The sequence below is a fragment of the Uloborus diversus genome, chromosome 9 (assembly GCF_026930045.1).
Source record: "Uloborus diversus isolate 005 chromosome 9, Udiv.v.3.1, whole genome shotgun sequence".
Lineage (NCBI taxonomy): Eukaryota > Metazoa > Arthropoda > Arachnida > Araneae > Uloboridae > Uloborus > Uloborus diversus.
Genome location: NC_072739.1, coordinates 132,557,346 through 132,576,614, shown reverse-complemented (window position 1 = coordinate 132,576,614; position 19,269 = coordinate 132,557,346). Strand labels below are relative to the sequence as shown.

Here is a 19,269-nt window from a genome sequence, read left to right as displayed (position 1 = left end):
TCTCTTAACGGAACTTTGTCTTTTTAATGCACTGTTATTATTATTATTATTATTAATATTAATGCATTGGGCGGAATATATAACATTTTAACGGTTTTTAAGGATTTATTTTTCTTCTTAATCCAATGGCGTATTTTGCATTTAGCAATGCTTAGTGATGATAAGCCAGAATTTTCATCAGGAGGAAGGGAGTTGTAACAGAGTGATATAAAAGTCAAATAACTATTAAAGAAATCAGTTACTGCTTAAATCTTGTGAATTATATGTGTATTATGATAAAACATGCTTAACTAATTTTGTGTGCTAAGCTGATAGCTACACCGTTGCGCTCGCCAAAGACCCCCAGAGGGTCAAAACCTTTTTTATTCTTATTGACTAGAAGATAACACTATCGTGTGCTTTAGTTCTATTCCCATGTGGGTACAAAGGAATTTCGAAATCTTTTCAGCAACAATAAATTCACTCACCACAGGTGGCCAGTAGCGCAGTGAGAATTCTCCCCACACCCCCCACTGCGAGATTCCCATCCATCATACTCTCAAGCCGAAATCCCCTTGGAGATTGGGGCGAAAGATGGTAGACACGGAGAATTCATCTACTGGTTTCAGGTTTTGGTCACAACTGCTCTTATATGTAGAAAAACTACCGTTTTAGGATTGGCAATATGTGATGAAGTCAAAGGTTCCGGGAGGGGTTTCGACCCGAAAACCTACCACTCCTAACCTGTCTTCTGAGAATCTAAAAACAGCATTTCAATTTAAAAAAAAAAAAAAAAACAGGCCAGAAAATTATAAATTATGTTTAAAGATTTATTTCGCAGTGAAAAAAAAAGTAGAACAGAGAATAAGTTTAGAAATTGTGTCTAGAATAAAATTAGTACTAGCGGAAGTATTGAGAAACAAAACCAAATCATTCAATACCTTTCCAATGAAATCCCCAGTTTCTGTTAAGATCCACACCACGACAGAAGATGAGAGGGCCTCTGCGTGACTTCCTCCACATTCTGTTCTGAAAAAGAAATACACTCCTGTTTGGGAAAATTGCAGCACCGTGAAGGAAGCATTATAGTTGAATGAAATTGAATACACAGTTGAGTGGTAATATTACAAATAAATGATTACATTTTCAAACCAAACAAACAATACAAAGAGATAGAAATTAGTATTTTGTGTGGCCACCACGCGCCACAATAAGAGCTGCTACACGACTCGGCATGGAGTGAAACAAAGTTTGAATATCTGGCTGCGGAAGAGTATTCCATATTGTTTGTATACGCGACCAAAGTTCGTCTGTCGAAGCAACAGGACGAGGATCACGAGCGAGACGCCGCCCAACCAAATCCCACGCATGTTCAATCGGTGACATATCGGGGGAATATGCAGGTCAAGGAAGAAGCTCTACCTGCTGCGAACTAAGGTAGGATTCGACAGTCTTGGCGACATGTGGACGGGCATTATCCTGCTGGAATACAGCCCCTGGCAATCCCTGCAGGAAAGGAATAGCTTGGGGCTGTAAAACTTCGTTTATATATCGGGTACTGTTCAAACTGCCCACAGTTCGCAGCAATTGTGATCGTCCATGATATGCTATGGCACCCCAGACCATAACTCCGGGTATTCGTCCACTGTGGCGTTCGATAATGCACTCCGGAATGTGCCGTTCATCGGCATAGCGCCTGACACGAATTCGGCCATCATTGTGCCACAAATTGAAGCGGGATTCGTCAGAAAAGACGACCTACTGCCAATCAACACGCCAGCTCCTATGCACATTGGCCCATTGTAGCCGCAGGCGGCGATGGTTTTGCGTGAGAGGAATCCTGTATAAAGGAATCCTTGCGCGCAGCCCACGCTGCCAGCATACGTCTCCGAATTGATGAAGCGTACAGTGAAACATTTGTAACTGTTGATCAGTGTACTGCCAATTGTCTAGAAGAAGCTGTGAGGTCCGTCAGCGCCATAAGCACCAGGTGTCTGTCATCGCGAGCTGACGTCCTATTTCGGGGTCCACTCCCGGATTTCCGAGCTGTCCGACCCTCGTCTGTCCACTGCTTCCAAACACGCATGATTGTGCTGCTGTTTTATCTGCACACGAGCGGCTACTGCACGATAAGACAATCCAGCTTTACGAAGGCCGACGATTCTACCCCGTTCAAACTCCAAAATTTGCTCAAATTTCGCTTTCTTTCGTTGAAGAGGCATAGTAAAGATTCCGTTAACGTTTACTCTAGCATATAACCACCGATAATCATACACGCCTCGCTACTGCCGTCTATTTATATTCGGTTCGATCCGCCATTCAGAGGGCGCTGTTCAGCATGCGCATGCGCTACCGGTCTGCAATTCTAATCATTTGCATATCGTGCCCTACTTTACATTTCCTGAAATTTTCAGCTCACTCGCGTAAGTCCTTCGTGGAGTTGCAATTTTCAAAGAGGAGTGTAAAATAATTCTCTCGGAAACCGCCGGACCGATTTCGCTGAAATTTTCTGTTTGTGTTCGGGAGTGTTGAGAGATTCACACACTGGTTCGAAAAAAACTCGATGGATTGTTCTTTATTTACATAAAATACACCGCCAGTTCAGTTATTCCATCCGAGGACTGCGTTTCATGCTTTTTAGCACTCATCAGCTCGGAATAGGAAGTACTCGATGATGTAATATGGTTCGGATGGGCAGGCTCGAAGGTGGAAAACCTCTTAAAGGAGCCAAGAGAGCCAAACAAACTGGTAGCTTGTAAAATTAGCACACCAGATGAGTGACCGCAGCAATGGTGCGGTTCGTCGGCTAATTCTACATTAGCTTCCACTTTGTTTGGCTCTCTTAAGAGGTTTTCCACCTCCAGCTCAGGCACTTCCTATTCCGGGCTGATGAGTGCCAAACAGCACGAAACTGCAGTCCTCGGAACAACTGAGCTGGCGGTGTATTTTATGCATTTCTGCCTTAGCCCTGGCTTAGGTCGGTAACTTACTGCAAAATGTTCTTTTTTTTTATTCGAAATTTAATTTTTGGACCAAAAAATGGATTTTTCTACTCGAAATAATTATCGCATCCTCTCGATTTTAGTTTCTTTGGAAGTGCGGATAATTACCCCAGAGAAAATTTTCTACCTGAGGACCAAAGGAACAGAAGGTTTTTTTTTTAAAGGGAAAAAGTTATAAGCATTTTAAGTAAAGAAAAATCAATTTTAATATCGACATTTGAATCGTTGCCATTTTTGCTCAAATGTAGAAGAATAAAATTCATTTTTTTTTCACTATTGATTTAAAAATGAATTTTAAACTGGATATTTATCGTCTGCCCGAGCTCAGTTTTTATTTGCGTGGATAAATCATTGAAGGGAAATATTTTGCCCATAGACTAATTCGGAACTCCAACGCTCGAATACGCTACCTTGCGGTGATTTACAAAACTGCAAATGCAACTAAAACATTGCCACGTTGCGTTCCACGTGTGTCTGTTGACGTAAACACAGGCAGTTTGTTCTGAGTATTTATTAACGCAATCGATGTGTCTTAGTTTGCTTTCAGCTACAGAAATTAATTCGTCCCTTAGTAGTATTCTCGAGCTTCTCAAAATAATGTTAGTTTTCCTTATTTCCTTAATAATTGATGAAAGCGAAAATTCTGGATTAACAAACTTGGATAACGTTATACAAGGTAAAAATTTTTATTGTTTTGTATGAATTTGTAAGAATATGGGGGTTTTTTTAATCTTAAATTAATTAAACTTACCATATTTTACAGCAGCATTTAGTTGGAATGGACAGAATGCAAAATATTTTCTTGAATATATTATCGTAGAACAAAATGAATAACCGAGAAAGAATTTCTTTATTCCTTTTATTCTCAGCTGAAAGGTTTCGCCAAATTTGTTTAGGGTTATAGTTTTAGTATAGTGCGAGCAAAGTAGCCTTGGCGAGATTTCGCGTTTTTAGTTAAACCATTTTTAATTTTTATCATGAGTGGAATAAAATGGTAGTAAGATTACAGAATTCGATAAGTGAAAAGAAATAATGGTCACTCAACTGAAAAGAAAACTACCACCATATATCCGTGAGAATTTTGTTGATGATTTGCATAACATGACACAATTAAATCGTAACTCAGAAATTAGAAAAATCGAAACAGAAAACTTTTAAATTAACCGATTCGGGAATTCGAGAGAAATAACTCAGCTACAAATGGAAAACAATAAGCGCTAGCCAAGCAAGGCAACAAAGTATCATCTTCTTTCGATAACAATTTGTAATGTCATATTGAATTTTCTAGCATTAATTGTTATTCTTGTCAGGCCACAATTATTATTTAGTTTTATCAAGAATTGATAAATATCGAATTCAACATCGTGGAAATAGCTGCTTAGAATTACGAACTACGTAGTTTGCATTAATCTTTGACGTTTAGTAATGCTTCTTGAATTCTAATTTCTTTCTACGTGGGCCAGAATATCCACAAGACTTTGAAAATTAATTTAAAAAGAATAAAGCGAAAAAATCATACGTACGAACAAAAATCACAACACTTTTAGCATTTTCTTCGTTACCATGTGCGTTTGTTTTAGTTTTTAAGTCCGCCATTAGACTGACTTCAGTGCCCCCTATAGTTCGTTGGAGTTGCGAATAATAAAAATAGACCGAGCTATGGCAACCCTTTTGCTGCTCATAAACCAAACCATGTGATTGGTGGATATCCTAGCAACAGCGGGCGTTCATCGTAACAGACGATCAACGCACGCGAGAAATAAAATAAATAGAATTGATGGAACACTGAAGAATGATCTTTTATGGAGTCGGATTTGTAAATTTGTTATTCTAAGTTGTAAATATTTTGTTAATATAGTGGTTTTTTCGTGTAGATAGTATTGTGCATTTTCTTTATTCAATTTCAATAACTCTCTAAGCAATTAAAGATGCAAGCGCCCAAAAAGAATCGGCAAACGGTAAGATTTTTACCTACAATTTCAATTTAAGATACCGATTAGTACATTTTTGCGTAAAGGCAAAACGTTTACGCCATTACGTTTACGCCAACGCTGACGTAGCAGTTCCAAATGAAATAAAAGTTACTGAAAACTGTGATCAAAACTGATTACTAATGTCAAAATAATGCATAACTAAAAGAAAAACAGTTCAATCTCTGCACCTGGAAAAAAAATTATAATAAAAACACATTACGGCTTAAAATACATGTCGAGTGCCAAACTATAGATAATGTTGCCATCTAGCAACCATGCTGCCAAAGTTTTCGCCAAGTCTCCCACCAGTCACATCATGTATCCATGAAGCAATTTTTTCATCAGCAAGTCTGAGAAAGCTCGGTCTACTCTTATTATTAGTGATTTTGCCATTTTTAGTTTGAGTGTGAGCAAATAGATAAAATTCTTGAACTGTTCTTAGATTTTTCCGGCAATGGCGGAATTAGAAATTCTACGCTTTTGATTTTTTTTGAGCAATCACGATTGCTTATTGTTCTCATTTGGCCGTTTTTGGTGTCCGTGCCTTTTTCAATTTGGACGAGAAGCCGCTGCAGCACCACCGCTCACCGTCCTCTGCTTGCGGCGCGGCGCGGCTGCTCCGGTTTTGAGCTATCCGATTCTCCTGGTCGGAGGCGTCCATGTCCTACACACACGCACATTCACACACATGACTTCACACACATACACACACATGACTTCACACACATACACTCACACACGCCTACGTGCATACACACAGGTCTACACACACACACAACTATGCACAAATAACCGCCCAGGAGGAGAGGCAGACTTGGGGGGGACAGGAGCCGTTTCTAGAAACAATAACTCCAATGAGTAGGGTCCTGTCTCAGTTCGTGATTGCGAAAAACATAATTTGAATTCAAAATTTCAGAATTCAAATTAATTTTCCTTTTTTTTTTTTTTTTGTTACCAACGTCTATTTATTTGCTTTTGTGCAGACTGGAGACGATCACTAAAAATTGTAGTTTGAATTTATAATTGCGTTCTTATTTCGATGGGGAGTTTTAAGAAATGTTGTCCTTATTCAAAAGATAATTTTTCCATTTCGGAATTCTTTCTTATTTTCAATGTCGTTTTTGGAACTAATTTTCTTAATCTACGTAGAGGTTTTTAAAGCGACGGTTGACGCTATTGGAAAACTTACCCTTACTATATCAAGGATTTTTTTTCCTTATTCCAATGGGGACTTTCAGGAAAGTTTCTTTTTCTGAAGGAGAGTTTTGGGGACTGTTGTCCCCATTCTAATTGGATTTTTCAGTAACTGTTGTTTTTATTCGGACAAAAGTTCTTTACTGAACCATAAATTTCATTTATGGCTCATTGTCCTCAATCTTATTGTGGTTATTAGGGATTGTTGTTCTCACTCTAATGGTCCCCCTCCCCCAGACTAATGACGGTTTAGTAATGGGAATTTTTGGGAGTTTCTTATATTGGTAACTGTTGCCCTTCTTTCTATTGAATCTTTATAGGTACTTTGTTGATGATAGTTCAAGACTTGTCCTTTTTTAAATGTCACAATTTCAATCATATTTCTCCTAATTTATTCATGAGAAAATTTTAGGAATGTGTTACGCGACGTTAGTTCCATTCTCCGTTAAGGAACGCTGTGACAATTGAGGTAGACCACTCAGCACATTTTGATAGGGGTTGAGGTTTTTTAAGACAGCTCTTGATTTAATTTTAGAACAGTTGTTTTCATTCTTTTAGAGTGTAATGTCCTAATTCAACGGACAAGGAACTACAGTCATTTTTTGTGAAGGGAAAATTTACCCTAAATTTATGCTATTTTATTCACGCCTGAGGGTTGAACATGTGTCACTTGCCATCGCTTTTATTTCCCAATCAGACCGTGTGACGAAGTGCGACGTCGAAGACATTAGTTTATATAATCCTTCCAATAAAATCAATGGGGAAAAAAATGTTTCCGTAAAAGTTGTCATTTTCGTGGAATTGCAGTCTATCCAATTTTAAGTTTCAGTTTTTTTTTTTATGAATGAAACAGTTGAATAAAATGTTAAATAAAATGTTAATGGAGTTAAAAGGAAATGTGCGATTTTCAGCTGATCGATATTCAAGTGAAATGTGTATTTTGATGAATATATTTTTTCTTCTTGTGTGTGTGTGGGGGCGGATGTGCTGAATCACATGTTTTTATTTTATTCTAATTGTACGAAGTATTTCAAATAAATTCTTTATTCCTTGGATAGAGGAATTTCCTCTCTCTTCTAATCCTTCTCTGGGCGAAATTTATTCCCTAGAATAAAATATTATCGTTTGCTTTTTTTACATGCATAAATATATTTTTAATTTTGATTCGTTTTTTTCTATTTATTAATATTTTTGACGATAAATCTAATTTTAATTATTCGCAACTCCAGCGCTCGAATACGCTACCTTGCGGTGATTTACAAAACTGCCGAAGAAACTAAAACATTGCCACGTTGCGTTCCACGTGTGTCTGTTGAGGTAAACACAGGCAGTTTGTTCTGAGTATTTATTAACGCAATCGATGTGTCATAGTTTGCTTTCAGCTACAGAAATTAATTCGTCCCTTAGTAGTATTCTCGAGCTTCTCAAAATAATGTTAATTTTCCTTATTTCCTTCTAAAATATCAGTTGATTGAAAAATGGTGAAAGCGAAAACTCTGGATTATAACAAACTTGGATAACGTTATACAAGGTAAAAAATTTTATTGTTTTGTATGAATTTGTAAGAATATGAGTTTTTTTAATCTGAAATTAATTTAACTAACCATATTTTACAGCAGCATTTAGTTGGAATGGACAGTATGCAAAATATTTTCTTGAATATATTATCGTAGAACAAAATGAAAAATGTTTAACCGAGAAAGAATTTACTTTATTCCTTTTATTCTCAGCTGAAAGGTTTCGCCAAATTTGTTTAGGGTTATAGTTTTAGTATTGTGCGAGCAAAGTAACCTTGGCGAGATTTCGCGTTTTTAGTTAAACCATTTTCAATTTTTATCATGAGTGGAATAAAATGGTAGTAAGATTACATAATTCGATAAGTAAAAAGAAATAATGGTCAATCAACTGAAAAGAAAACTACCACCATATATCTGTAAGAATTTTGTAGATGATTTGCATAACATGACATAATTAAATCGTAACTCAGAAATTAGAAACATCGAAACAGAAAAATTTTAAATTAACCGATTCGGGAATTCGAGAATAACTGAGCTACAAATGCAAAACAATAAGCGCTAGTCAAGCAAAGCAAAGAAGTATCATCTTCTTTTGGTAATAATTTGTAATGTCATATTAAATTTTCTAGTATTAATTGTTATTCTTGTTAGGCCACAATTAATATTTAGTTTTATCAAGAATTGATAAATATCGAATTCAACATCGTGAAAATGGCTGCTTAGAACTACGAACTACGTAGTTTGCATTAATATTTGACATTTAGTAATGCTTCTTGAATTCTCATTTCTTTCTACGTGGGCCAGAATATCAACAAGACTTTGAAAATTAATTTAAAAGGAATAAAGCGAAAAAATCATGCAGTACGAACAAAATTTATCTAGGCTTATTAGCATTTTCTTCGTTACCACGTGCGTTTGTTTTACCTTTTTCGTCCGCCATTAGAAGTGGTTACAGTGCCCCTTTATAGTTCGTTGGAGTTGCGAATAACCAAAAGACTTTAAAAAATCTTTTAAAAGAATAAAGGACCAAAAAAAAAAAAAAAAAAAAACATACATACGAATAAAAATTTCTGTCATTTACTAAGCTTAGAAGCAATTATACATTACGGCATGCGTTTGTTTTACCTTTTTCATCCGCCATCAGACAGTGGCTGCAGTGCCCCTATAGTTTCGTTGGAGTTGCGAATATTTTATTTATCTCTTTGCTCCTTTATTCTTTTAAAAAGATTTTTTAAAGTCTTTTGGTTATTCGCAACTCCAACGAACTATAAAGGGGCACTGTAACCACTTCTAATGGCGGACGAAAAAGGTAAAACAAACGCACGTGGTAACGAAGAAAATGCTAATAAGCCTGATAAATTTTGTTCGTACGCATGATTTTTTCGCTTTATTCTTTTTAAATTAATTTTCGAAGTCTTATTGATATTCTGGCACACGTAGAAATAAATAAGAATTCAAGAAGCATTACTAAACGTTAGAAATTAATGCAAATTACGCAGTTCGTAGTTCTAAGCAGCCATTTCCACGATGTTGAATTCGATATTTATCAATCTTTACTAATATTATAAAGAGAGAGGGCGGATTTTTGTGTGTTTATATGTTCGAGGTAATCTTCGGAACCACTGCACCTATTTGAAAAATTCTTTCACTATATGAAAGGTGCTTTCATACTGAGTAACACAGGCTATAATTCCAAAAAAATCCGATAGTTAGTTCTTTTTTTATTCAAATTTAGGCTCAAATTTCACGTAAATTGCCTATTATTGGCTATTAAAGGGGTGAAAAATTACTTGCAAATATTAATATTATATATCGTTAAAAAGGGTAGAATTTTCTGCGTTCTAAACAATTAATTTCAATGCTCTAATTTAATTACGGCGGGAGTAATTTGCGTTTTTAGCTCGAACTTTTTTAGGCCTGAAATTTAGGCCCTACTTTCTTAATTAAATCTATCAATAAAAAGTGAAGGGATTGCCCCACAGTTTTCTTTTTGACAGCATTGGAAAAAGCGAGATTTTTTACTCCAGATCTCTCTCGACCTTTTGTCGAAAATATTAGCTTCTATCTTCAAAGGAAAAAAAGTTACAAGCGTTTTTAAATCAATTTCGAAATATTTCATATTGATTCGGATTGTCAACAATTTTATTTTTGCGTTTCCATGGTTACGCTTTTTGAATCCATTAATTCTTTCCATCTTTCTCTTTTCAATTTCTTAACTTATTTTATTTTGTGTTCCCATGGTTACGCATTTAAAATCCATCTTTCGCATTTTAATTTCTTAAAAGTATTTTAATATCTTTCGTCAATGTTTGGAAGGATAATTTTGCATGTTTTTTTTTTTTCTTTTATTTAAACCAGGCTGTTGAATATATGTCACTTGACACAATTTTTATTCTCACGGTAGACCGGGCAAAGCCGGGCAACGCAGCTCTTAATATATAAAGATTTGAAAGCTACTGTTAATGTGATTTTTATACCTTTTTGTTTGTAAGGCGAAACATTTATTATTGCAAAGAAAAAACATCCGCTTCACTCTCAAAAGGGCCGGGTTCCGGTAACGTGGTCGCTTGGCGTGTTAGGCACTGAGCAGTTCAGTCTAGGATTATTATTTTAAGGCAACCGTTAATGTAAGTCATTGTTTCCGCGATTTGTTTTGAAAGAAAAGAAACTTTTGATTTGTTTTTATCCGAGTGAAATAAACGACATTTTCTTTCTTTTTTTTCCTGACGATGATTTTTGAATGTTCCACGGTTTTTTTTTTTTTTTTTTTTTTTCGTTAGACGGATCGATTATGATAGCGTGGTTGGGCAAGTTAACTGGGGCAAGTTTTGCGATAAACAATAGAGTTGTGGAATTATTTTTACATATGAAAGATATTATTTGATGTTTTAGTTGTTGTTTATTTGGCGAAATATTTTAAATTGGACAATTGGAGTAAAAACCGCTTCACTCGCTAAATAGAGTTTTAAAGCAACGGTAAATTTAATTTAACGAAAAAATTTAAATTCCAAAGAAACATAAATAGTTTTTTTTTTTTTTTTTTGAAAAGGTTGTGTATGCATTTTATACAAAGAAAAATGATCGGTTCACATTAGAGGGGGAAGGGGCGTCAATTTGTTTTATTCAACGAGCTTCCCATTAAATTTTTAGCACGGGCATCGTTGTGCGGGCAGGGGCGGCATTTCACCATTTCATTTGGGGGGTCGAGTACGAGTTTCTTAAATATTGTATAACCCTAAAGCGAAACCAAACACACATTAGCTAACAAGAAGTTGTCATAAAATCGGTTTAGTATGAATAAAATTAGTGTTTAGAAACAATTAAAATTTTGATTCATTGACTAAAAAGTTATCATACAAAACATCTCGCTACTAAAGTTTTTATACACTTTGGAAAAGTTATAATGCATGATTTTTGGAATTCGGAAGAGCAGGGAATCGTGTTACTAATCTATCAGTGCCCAATGTCGTGCTGTTTTGCCAGTTCAGCTAAATGGAAAAGATTTTTATTCCCCTTTGTGCTTCGAAAAAATTTCTCTAACCTCCTGAGACATAAAAAAAATCTTTCTCTACTAGCTGAGCTGATTGTAATAGTTAAAAAATAATTGAAGTAACACAAAATTATGTATGAAAACACTTTTTATATCTTGCTCTTTAAAATCACCCAGGCTACTTCAAAAACTGTGAGGGGCTTAAACTTTTCATCATTGAATAATCTAGTCATGTCGACGCTCTCAGCTTCAATGAGATATCATCTGCCTCCAGCTCTGTTATTCACTATTCCAGACTTATGAGTTCATAACAAGGACGAAACTGCAGTCTCTGGATGTGAAAACTATTCTGTCCGTATATTGCTTGTAATTTTTCTTGCCTCAAGCTAAACATTTTACTCAGAGTTGAAACATTTTATTTTTCGTTTTCAAAATCCAATCCAAATAACCATAATCCCAGCCAACCATACAGAAAAATAATTATCATCAAATCTTGTGTTAATTTCATTCGAAACTGAATCTATTACTTTATGCAAAATATTCAAAAATCAATGTTTGACTTTACATCATCATGTGGATTTTTGTCAGTTTTTTTTTTTTTTTTTTTTTTTTTTGCACCTCTTTTAAAATTGACTTGGAGGAAGAATTTTTTTGAAAAATTTCACGATTGATTGAAATATACATCTATAAAAAATCTATTTTTAGCTTCAATTGTAGATTGAACTGTGGTAGTATGGTGCACAGAACAATTGTAGATTGAACTGTGGTAGTATGGTGCACAGATCAATTGTAGATTGAACTGTGGTTTGAATAACGAATAGCGAATTGAAAATATGGATTTTAATAGAGTAAAGCATTTTTCAAAAACCTTTTTCCGATGCAAACAAATTGGATAAAAATTCAAACGAAGTCATACATGCTAAAGGGCCGGCATGAGCTTTTTCACCATTGAAAGATTCGTTTTGCAATAATTCTTCCAGTCAACAAATCACTGCTTTGAAGTTATAGAGAAATGTTTTTATCGTTTTAACTCTTGAAGATTATCTTGTGTCACTCCGCGATTGCATAATTATAGAGCCCCATAAAAGGTACCTTTTTTTATTCAATAATCACATGCATTTTTAAGAAGTTTCTATGAAAGCATTATAATGTATTGAGAAGCTGAAACGTGTTTCTAGCAAAAGAAAGCGATGAACACTCATTAAATAAATATACACTTAAGTAAAAGTGAATATAAAATATCAAGGAATTTTCTAGTGAAAACCATGCTGCCACACCACTTTTCACGAGCCTCTCATATTAAGCATACCATCATTACACTGGGCACACAAGTGTGAAATATTTGGCCTATATGAGGCAATGTCTTCTTTAGTTAAAATTAATCATGGTTCTCTATCAGTTTTCTATGTTCTGAAAAAGCCGAAAATACTTCATAAATTTCTAAGTCATCATCCAAATAATGAAAAACACTTTTTCTAGTCTGGGAGTGTGTCGAGTTTCATCAAATAGTTGCTGAGAACCAGCAAAATTTCCTTTAATGAACATTGATTTCCGACTTACATAAATTGAATTCACCCATTTTCTATCATTCTGCTCAAAAAATTTGGGGGTGCAACCGGCCCCTCTTGACCCCCCTATTTGCCGCCCCTGTGTGCGGGTACTGCTAGTTCTTGATAAAACTAAATAATAATTGTGGCCTGATAAGAATAACAATTAATGCTCGAAAATTTAATATGACATTACGAATTATTATCAAAAGAAGATGATGCTTCTTTGCCTTGCTTGGCTAGCGCTTATTGTTTTGCATTTGTAGCTGAGTTATTTTTCTCAAATTCCCGAATCGGTTAATTAAAAATTTTTCTGTTTCGAATGTTTAAAATTTCTGAGGTATGATTTAATTATTTCATGCTATGCAAATCATCAACAAAATTCTCGCGGATATATGGTGGTAGTTTTCTTTTCAGTTGATCTACCATTATTTCTTTTTACTTATTGAATTCCGTAATCTTTCTACCATTTTATTTCACTCAAGATAAAAATTAAAAATGGTTTTACAAACATACGGAATCTCGTCAAGGCTACTTTGCTCGCACAATACTAAAACTATAACCCTGAACAAATTTGGCGAAACCTTTCAGCTGAGAATAAAAGCAATAAAGTAAATTCTTTCTCGGTTAAATATTTTTCATTTCGTTCTACGATAATATATTCAAGAAAATATTTTGCATTCTGTCTATTCCAACTAAATGCTGCTGTAAAATATGGTTAGTTAAATTAATTTAAAATTAAAAAAAAAAAAAAAAACCCATATTCTTTCAAGTTCACACAAAACAATAAAATTTTTTTACCTGGTATAACGTTATCCAAGTTTGTTAATCCAGAGTTTTCGCTTTCACCATTTCTCAATCAACTCACTTTTTTAGAAGAAAATAAGGAAAACTAACATTATTTTGAGAAGCTCGAGAGTACTATTAAGGGACGAAGCAATTTCTGTAGCTGAAAGCAATCTAAGACACATCGATTGCGTTAATAAATACTCAGAACAAACTGCCTGTGTTCACGTCAACAGACACACATGGAACGCAATGTGGCAATGTTTTAGTTTTTTCGGCAGTTTTGTAAATCACCGCGAGCGCTGGAGTTGCGAATTCTGATCCATGTAGAAAATAGATGAGAAAACAAAAAGTATTAAGAAATGAATGCAAAGAGCACAGTAAGTTGTTCTGAAGCAGCCATTTTCTCGATGTTGAATTCGATATTCATAAATTTTTGGTTCACTTCGTACAGCATTTTCATTTTGTACTGTTGTTTCCTATACATTGGTACTTATTATGTCCAGTTTCGTGACATTACCGGCATTTGATGACATTTTTGTCACATAGTGCACATACGTGACCCTGAGACTGTCAAGAGTAATATTTAATACTCTATGACTATATGATTAAATATCAAAGAGGACGATGATATTTTATTGTTTTATTTCGCTGGCGCAAATTGTTTTATTTATGTAATTGAGTTATTTCTCCGAATCGGGTTTATTTTAATTCTTGCTGTTTCATATGTTTCTATTTCTCAACTAAATGATAAAGTTCTGTCATGCTATGCTGTGTAAAGCATCTACAAAATGCTCGCGGATTGTGTAGTGGCAGTTCTGTTTTAAATCCTCATTCATTTAATTCATTCGTCATGGAAATGATTTAACTGATAAGCAATATCTTGTCAGACACATTATTCTTTCACACAATATTAAAACAATAAATAAAAGAACAAAACCAACAAATTTTTGGCGGAACTCTTCCACCGATAGTGGCAACTTTTGCATAACAATAAAGTTAACTTGGCGCAATATTTTAGAGATAAACATTCCATGCTTTTATTTTTATTGTTCAAATTCTTAACGTTCTCTCTGGATTTTTCAATTCGTTCTGTGATAAATATTTTCAAGAATATTTACTTGCATACCGTCCATTTCAGTTAGATGCTGTAGTTAATAAGGTTATTTAAATCAATTGTTTGGAATTATGTCAAGGAAAAAGCAGTAATTTTTGAGCATGGCCCTAGTGTCCAGCCAATGTTATTAAGTCCGCTTTTTTTCATCGAAATGAAAAACTAATATTTATTCAAATTCACTCAGAACAAGATAAATAAAATGTGTACTCACATTTTTTTTAGCAGATATTTTTGATGTTACACTGTTGCGAATGACGATTCCAAATGATGAATCACACAAGTAGGAAAATTACACATAACAAACTGCTCGTTTTGCCCAAAATGGTACGCAATGTTTTACCTTTTTCGGCAATTTTATGAATCACCGCAAGGCGTATTCGAGCTCTGGAGTTGCGAATTGGATGGTTACAAGTTATTATCTTCATTATTTAATTTTTAACGCTTAGCTACAGTGGTTTTGAATGATTTTAAAGAATACAGTTGGCTCTCTGTTTAACGACTTTCAAGGGACCTCAAAAAATCGTCCTTAAGTAGAAAGCGTCCTTAAATAGAATGCTTTTAACAATACAGTGGACCATCTGGAACCGTTAAATGCCGTCGTTAAATAGAGAAAGTCGTTAAATAGAGCGTCGTTAAACAGAGCAACAACTGTACTTAAAACAGATGTTTTTATTCTTTGAAATAAGGAGTTTTGACTGGCAGTTGACGTCAATACGTCAGGTTTTTTTTAATTACCCCTTGGAATATGCTCGGATCTTAGGTAAAATTATGTGTGAACATTTAATGAACGAAACAAACTTTTTTCCTATTTCGTAGTGGGAAGGGAAATTTACATACGCTCAAATAGTTTTTTTTAAAACCTTATAGCACAATCATAGCAGTGCGGGCACAGCTCTACTATATTACAGCCTTTCAAGCTAAAATACCTGAGGCACTATGCGAAACAAACGTTCATGAAAAGTCGAATAGCACTTACAAAGGTGTGACTGTACTCGTAGCCGTCCGGATTGACCACAGGCATGATGTACCAATCGAAATGATCGACCAGTTCCTTCACTTCATCATTTCCGTCATAGTCTTCCACAAGCTGAAAACACAAAATGTCTGAATTAATAAATCGAGCACGCTTATGTGAGCAGACCACGCATGTCCACGCACAATCAAAACTACGCATGGAAAGAGGATGGAAGAAAGAAGAGGTATGCGCCCATTTCCGAACCACTCGGAACATTTTGAAGCACTTAATTTAATTGGTTACCGAATCGTTTAACATTTTGATGGAGTTTTTAATGATATTTAATGGTTTATTTTATTTATATGTTACACTTTAAAAAATACCTTTATGGTATTTTTAAAAATACCTGCAGTGGCTGAACGACGCCTGCGGCGGCTATGTTTAATGTTTTTACCCCTGTTTCGAAGCCCCATTTTCGGCCTCTTAGGGTTTAGACGGGTGAGGCGTGACCACGCCACTACCCCCGTATTCGGGCAGTCTCGGATCTAAGCTACAAAGCCGTTTTCGAGCGGACAAGGAGTTAATAAGTCCCCATTCCGATTGAGCGGCTGTTAGAAAAATACGCCTTCACAGTAAAAGCGCGATGCTGCCTCTACCAAAGCATGATGGCAACTGAAAGCATGATGTAACAAAACTTTCCATTCAGATCCTTCCGTTGAGCCTCTCCCTACCACTCTGTGATGCTCCACACTTTTGCGCCGTCAAATTCAAAAAAGGAAGTTCCCGCGCACCACCCTGTACCAAGTTTCATTGACATAACGTTTATTAAAACGAGCCTTGTGTCGGTCTAAACAGGATCCTTTTATTTTTACCCACCTTGTACGAAATGAATGATTTCAAAATAAAAGTGGAGTATTTTACCCTGCTAGCTGTGAATGTCACGGTGGAAGGGCTGATCCATTCTCTTCCATGTATTCCACCATCTATCCAAATGCTCGGTTTTGACGACTTCGAAGCTTTTGAGCCAATCTGTAAAAGAAGAAAAATAATAAATACATGAAACGAAAAGAACGAACTCAAAATCTTATATCCAGGTCACATATAAACAACGTTTATTTTGCTAGAAAACATGTAAAAATTTGGAGACTGCTGTTTGGTGACCACGTAGAGACAGACGTCAGCTATCTTTTTATAGCTTGTTTTCCTTGCTCTTATCATTGTTTAATTTCGAAACGAGATCTTCCAGACGTTATTTAAGCGGGAGGTGTAAAAGCAATTGCATGTGAATTCAGAATTTTTGAGGAACGAAGATTGCTCACATGCGTTGGATGGAGAAAAAACATGGCCGATGCATTTGCTTCGCCTGGCCAGTCATTAGTCCAAAAACGATTATAATTTCCCTAGCTGAGTAAAGGTTGTTAAAATGCATCTGGGTCAATTTTCCGTAATTACGAAAGCACATCTCTTTATCACTTTTTGAATTTACTTCAAATGACAGCTTGTAGTAAATTGGAGAATATTATTTCGAATGCGGTATCTACGGATCTTTATCTTTTATTGTAAAGCTAAACGTCAAACACTTACCTTTATAACTTTTAAGTCGTTGCCGTCGTAAGATTTCCCAATTGAAAACACGGTAGTTATGTTAGGATTCCTTTCTCCTAGTTTATCCATGAAATTGTGGATCTTAAAAAAAATAATTAAAAATAATATAAAAATAAGAAAATAACAATAAACAAATAAAATAAAACTTTTTTTTTTTCCAGTGGCAGGAAGAATTAAAAAGCAAGGAAACATGGAAAACAATCAAATGAGCGAAAGGGAAGCAAGAGAAACATAGCAGCAAAAACCCAGAGAAAACGGAACAATTGAGATTCTTGGCTTGTTATACTGTCAACATGCATTTATAAACTTTGCCCAGGATGTACGATGAGAAATTATGTTCATTTGCACCCAAAATAGAGTAAAATATAGGCGTTGAAAAAGCAGAGATGATTTTAAAATCAAGCATTAAAAGTACACTGTGATTGCCATTTGTAATTCACGTTGTATGTTTAAACTTTATCTTATTTTGCTTACTGTTTGTTATGTATGTGTGTGTTTTTGTTAATAAAATCTTATATTATCTTAAAGTCTTATTTGACTGTAACTAACATGATTCTGTGGCATCTACTCTCTTTCTCCCGTAATTCTAAATGCCTATCGCTTTCTCGTTTTTGATATAGAGCAAAAATGAACTCGAAGTGAGAGAACGAGACCAGTCAATGCTGGTGCGGAGGTCTAATACAAAGTACTTAATTACCAGATATCATTATGATATTTTCTTTTTTCTGAAGCATTCACTTAATTGGCACAAGACTAGCTTGTGACCGTGAAGATTTAAATTTCTAAGTTTTACAACTTAAAAATTTAGTAACTTGTTAAAATTTTATTTGAGACAAGATAAAGGGAACTTGAAATCCCAGATCTGTTCCCCCCATTCGAAGATTTCTACTACTTGAGTTAAAATACTCTGAGAGGAAAAATTTGAAAACTTTCACTTTAAAATCTTCAAAAATTGTTTTGTATTACTACGAGCTTTTCCGTTATAAATTTTGGAATGTAGTTCAGTCAACTGACATATTTGAAAATGTTACGTAATTTCATTCATAAAAATTTTCAAAAAAGTCGTGACTTGATTTTGAATTGTTTTCCTTTCATTTGATTTATTAATGCAGCGTCATCTATTGCAAAGGATTTGAAATAAAATTACGACAGATTTTCAGTCCTCATCCTTCAACAAAAAGCAATGTTTAAGTAATTAAAAATGTATCTGTAATTTGGTAAACATACAAAGAAGTAATGTAATGTCCACCTCAAAACATGCACGTAAGAGTGCAACGTACGGTTAATTTCTAAAAACCATAAATTTATAGGCACGTCATATTTGCCACCAGTAATAAAAAAATACGTAAAGAAGTATAAGTAATTGTGTACAGTGGGATCCCGAGTTCCGTGAGGGATGCGCCCCAAAACCCCTCGCGTAAAGCATTTGTTTTCTAGGAGGGAGGAAAACTTGATTCTTATGCGCGCCCGTCCAAAATCGACGTTGTGAGTGGCACGCCGGAATCCCTTGATTTTGATTTCGGCGTCGCGCCGAGTAGCGACGTCAAAGCTCGGTGATTTCGCTTCTACGAAACCAGGGCTTAAGTCGGAATTTCGCGTTGTGGAACAACGTATGTTTAGAAAGTTTTTATCAGCATACTCAATTATTTCAGACATGTGTTAACACCCCTCAAATTGTTTCAAACCATTTTTCAACTATATATTACCGCATCTTTTATAAAGAACTGATTTTTTACTGTATTTTAAAAAAATCGTTACTATTTAACATAATTACTGTTATAAAGCACAAAATCTATGATCAATAAGATACATGTACTTAACTTACATTAAGTACATTACTGCATTATATTAGCACTGAATAGTAGATATCGTAAATTTAATTATAATTTTTAAAATTATGAAGATGGTGGTTTATGCAGTGTGGGAGCACCCCTATTTCTGGCCTCGCTTCCATTTTCATGATGTTTCTATTTTGCTCAGACACTACTCTGCGAGCTTCATTGTTAAGATTAAAGTGCTCGTTTGGGATCCATTCTGTTTTATCAACGTTCATATGTAGAAGGAAAAAAAAACTGTTAAGAATCAAAACGGTTATTTGTATAAA

The 19,269-nt window shown here is 35.0% G+C and overlaps 1 protein-coding gene across 1 annotated transcript in view; it reads right to left on the bottom strand.

Annotated features, from left to right (window-relative positions):
• The window catches only part of LOC129230501 (carboxypeptidase B-like), a 90,754-nt gene that overhangs the window by 9,164 nt on the left and 62,321 nt on the right, over window positions 1–19,269 (bottom strand). The window contains 4 exon segments of the mRNA XM_054864903.1: window positions 921–1,008; window positions 15,582–15,692; window positions 16,482–16,589; window positions 17,145–17,246. Coding sequence (XP_054720878.1) covers window positions 921–1,008; window positions 15,582–15,692; window positions 16,482–16,589; window positions 17,145–17,246 — 409 coding nt within the window.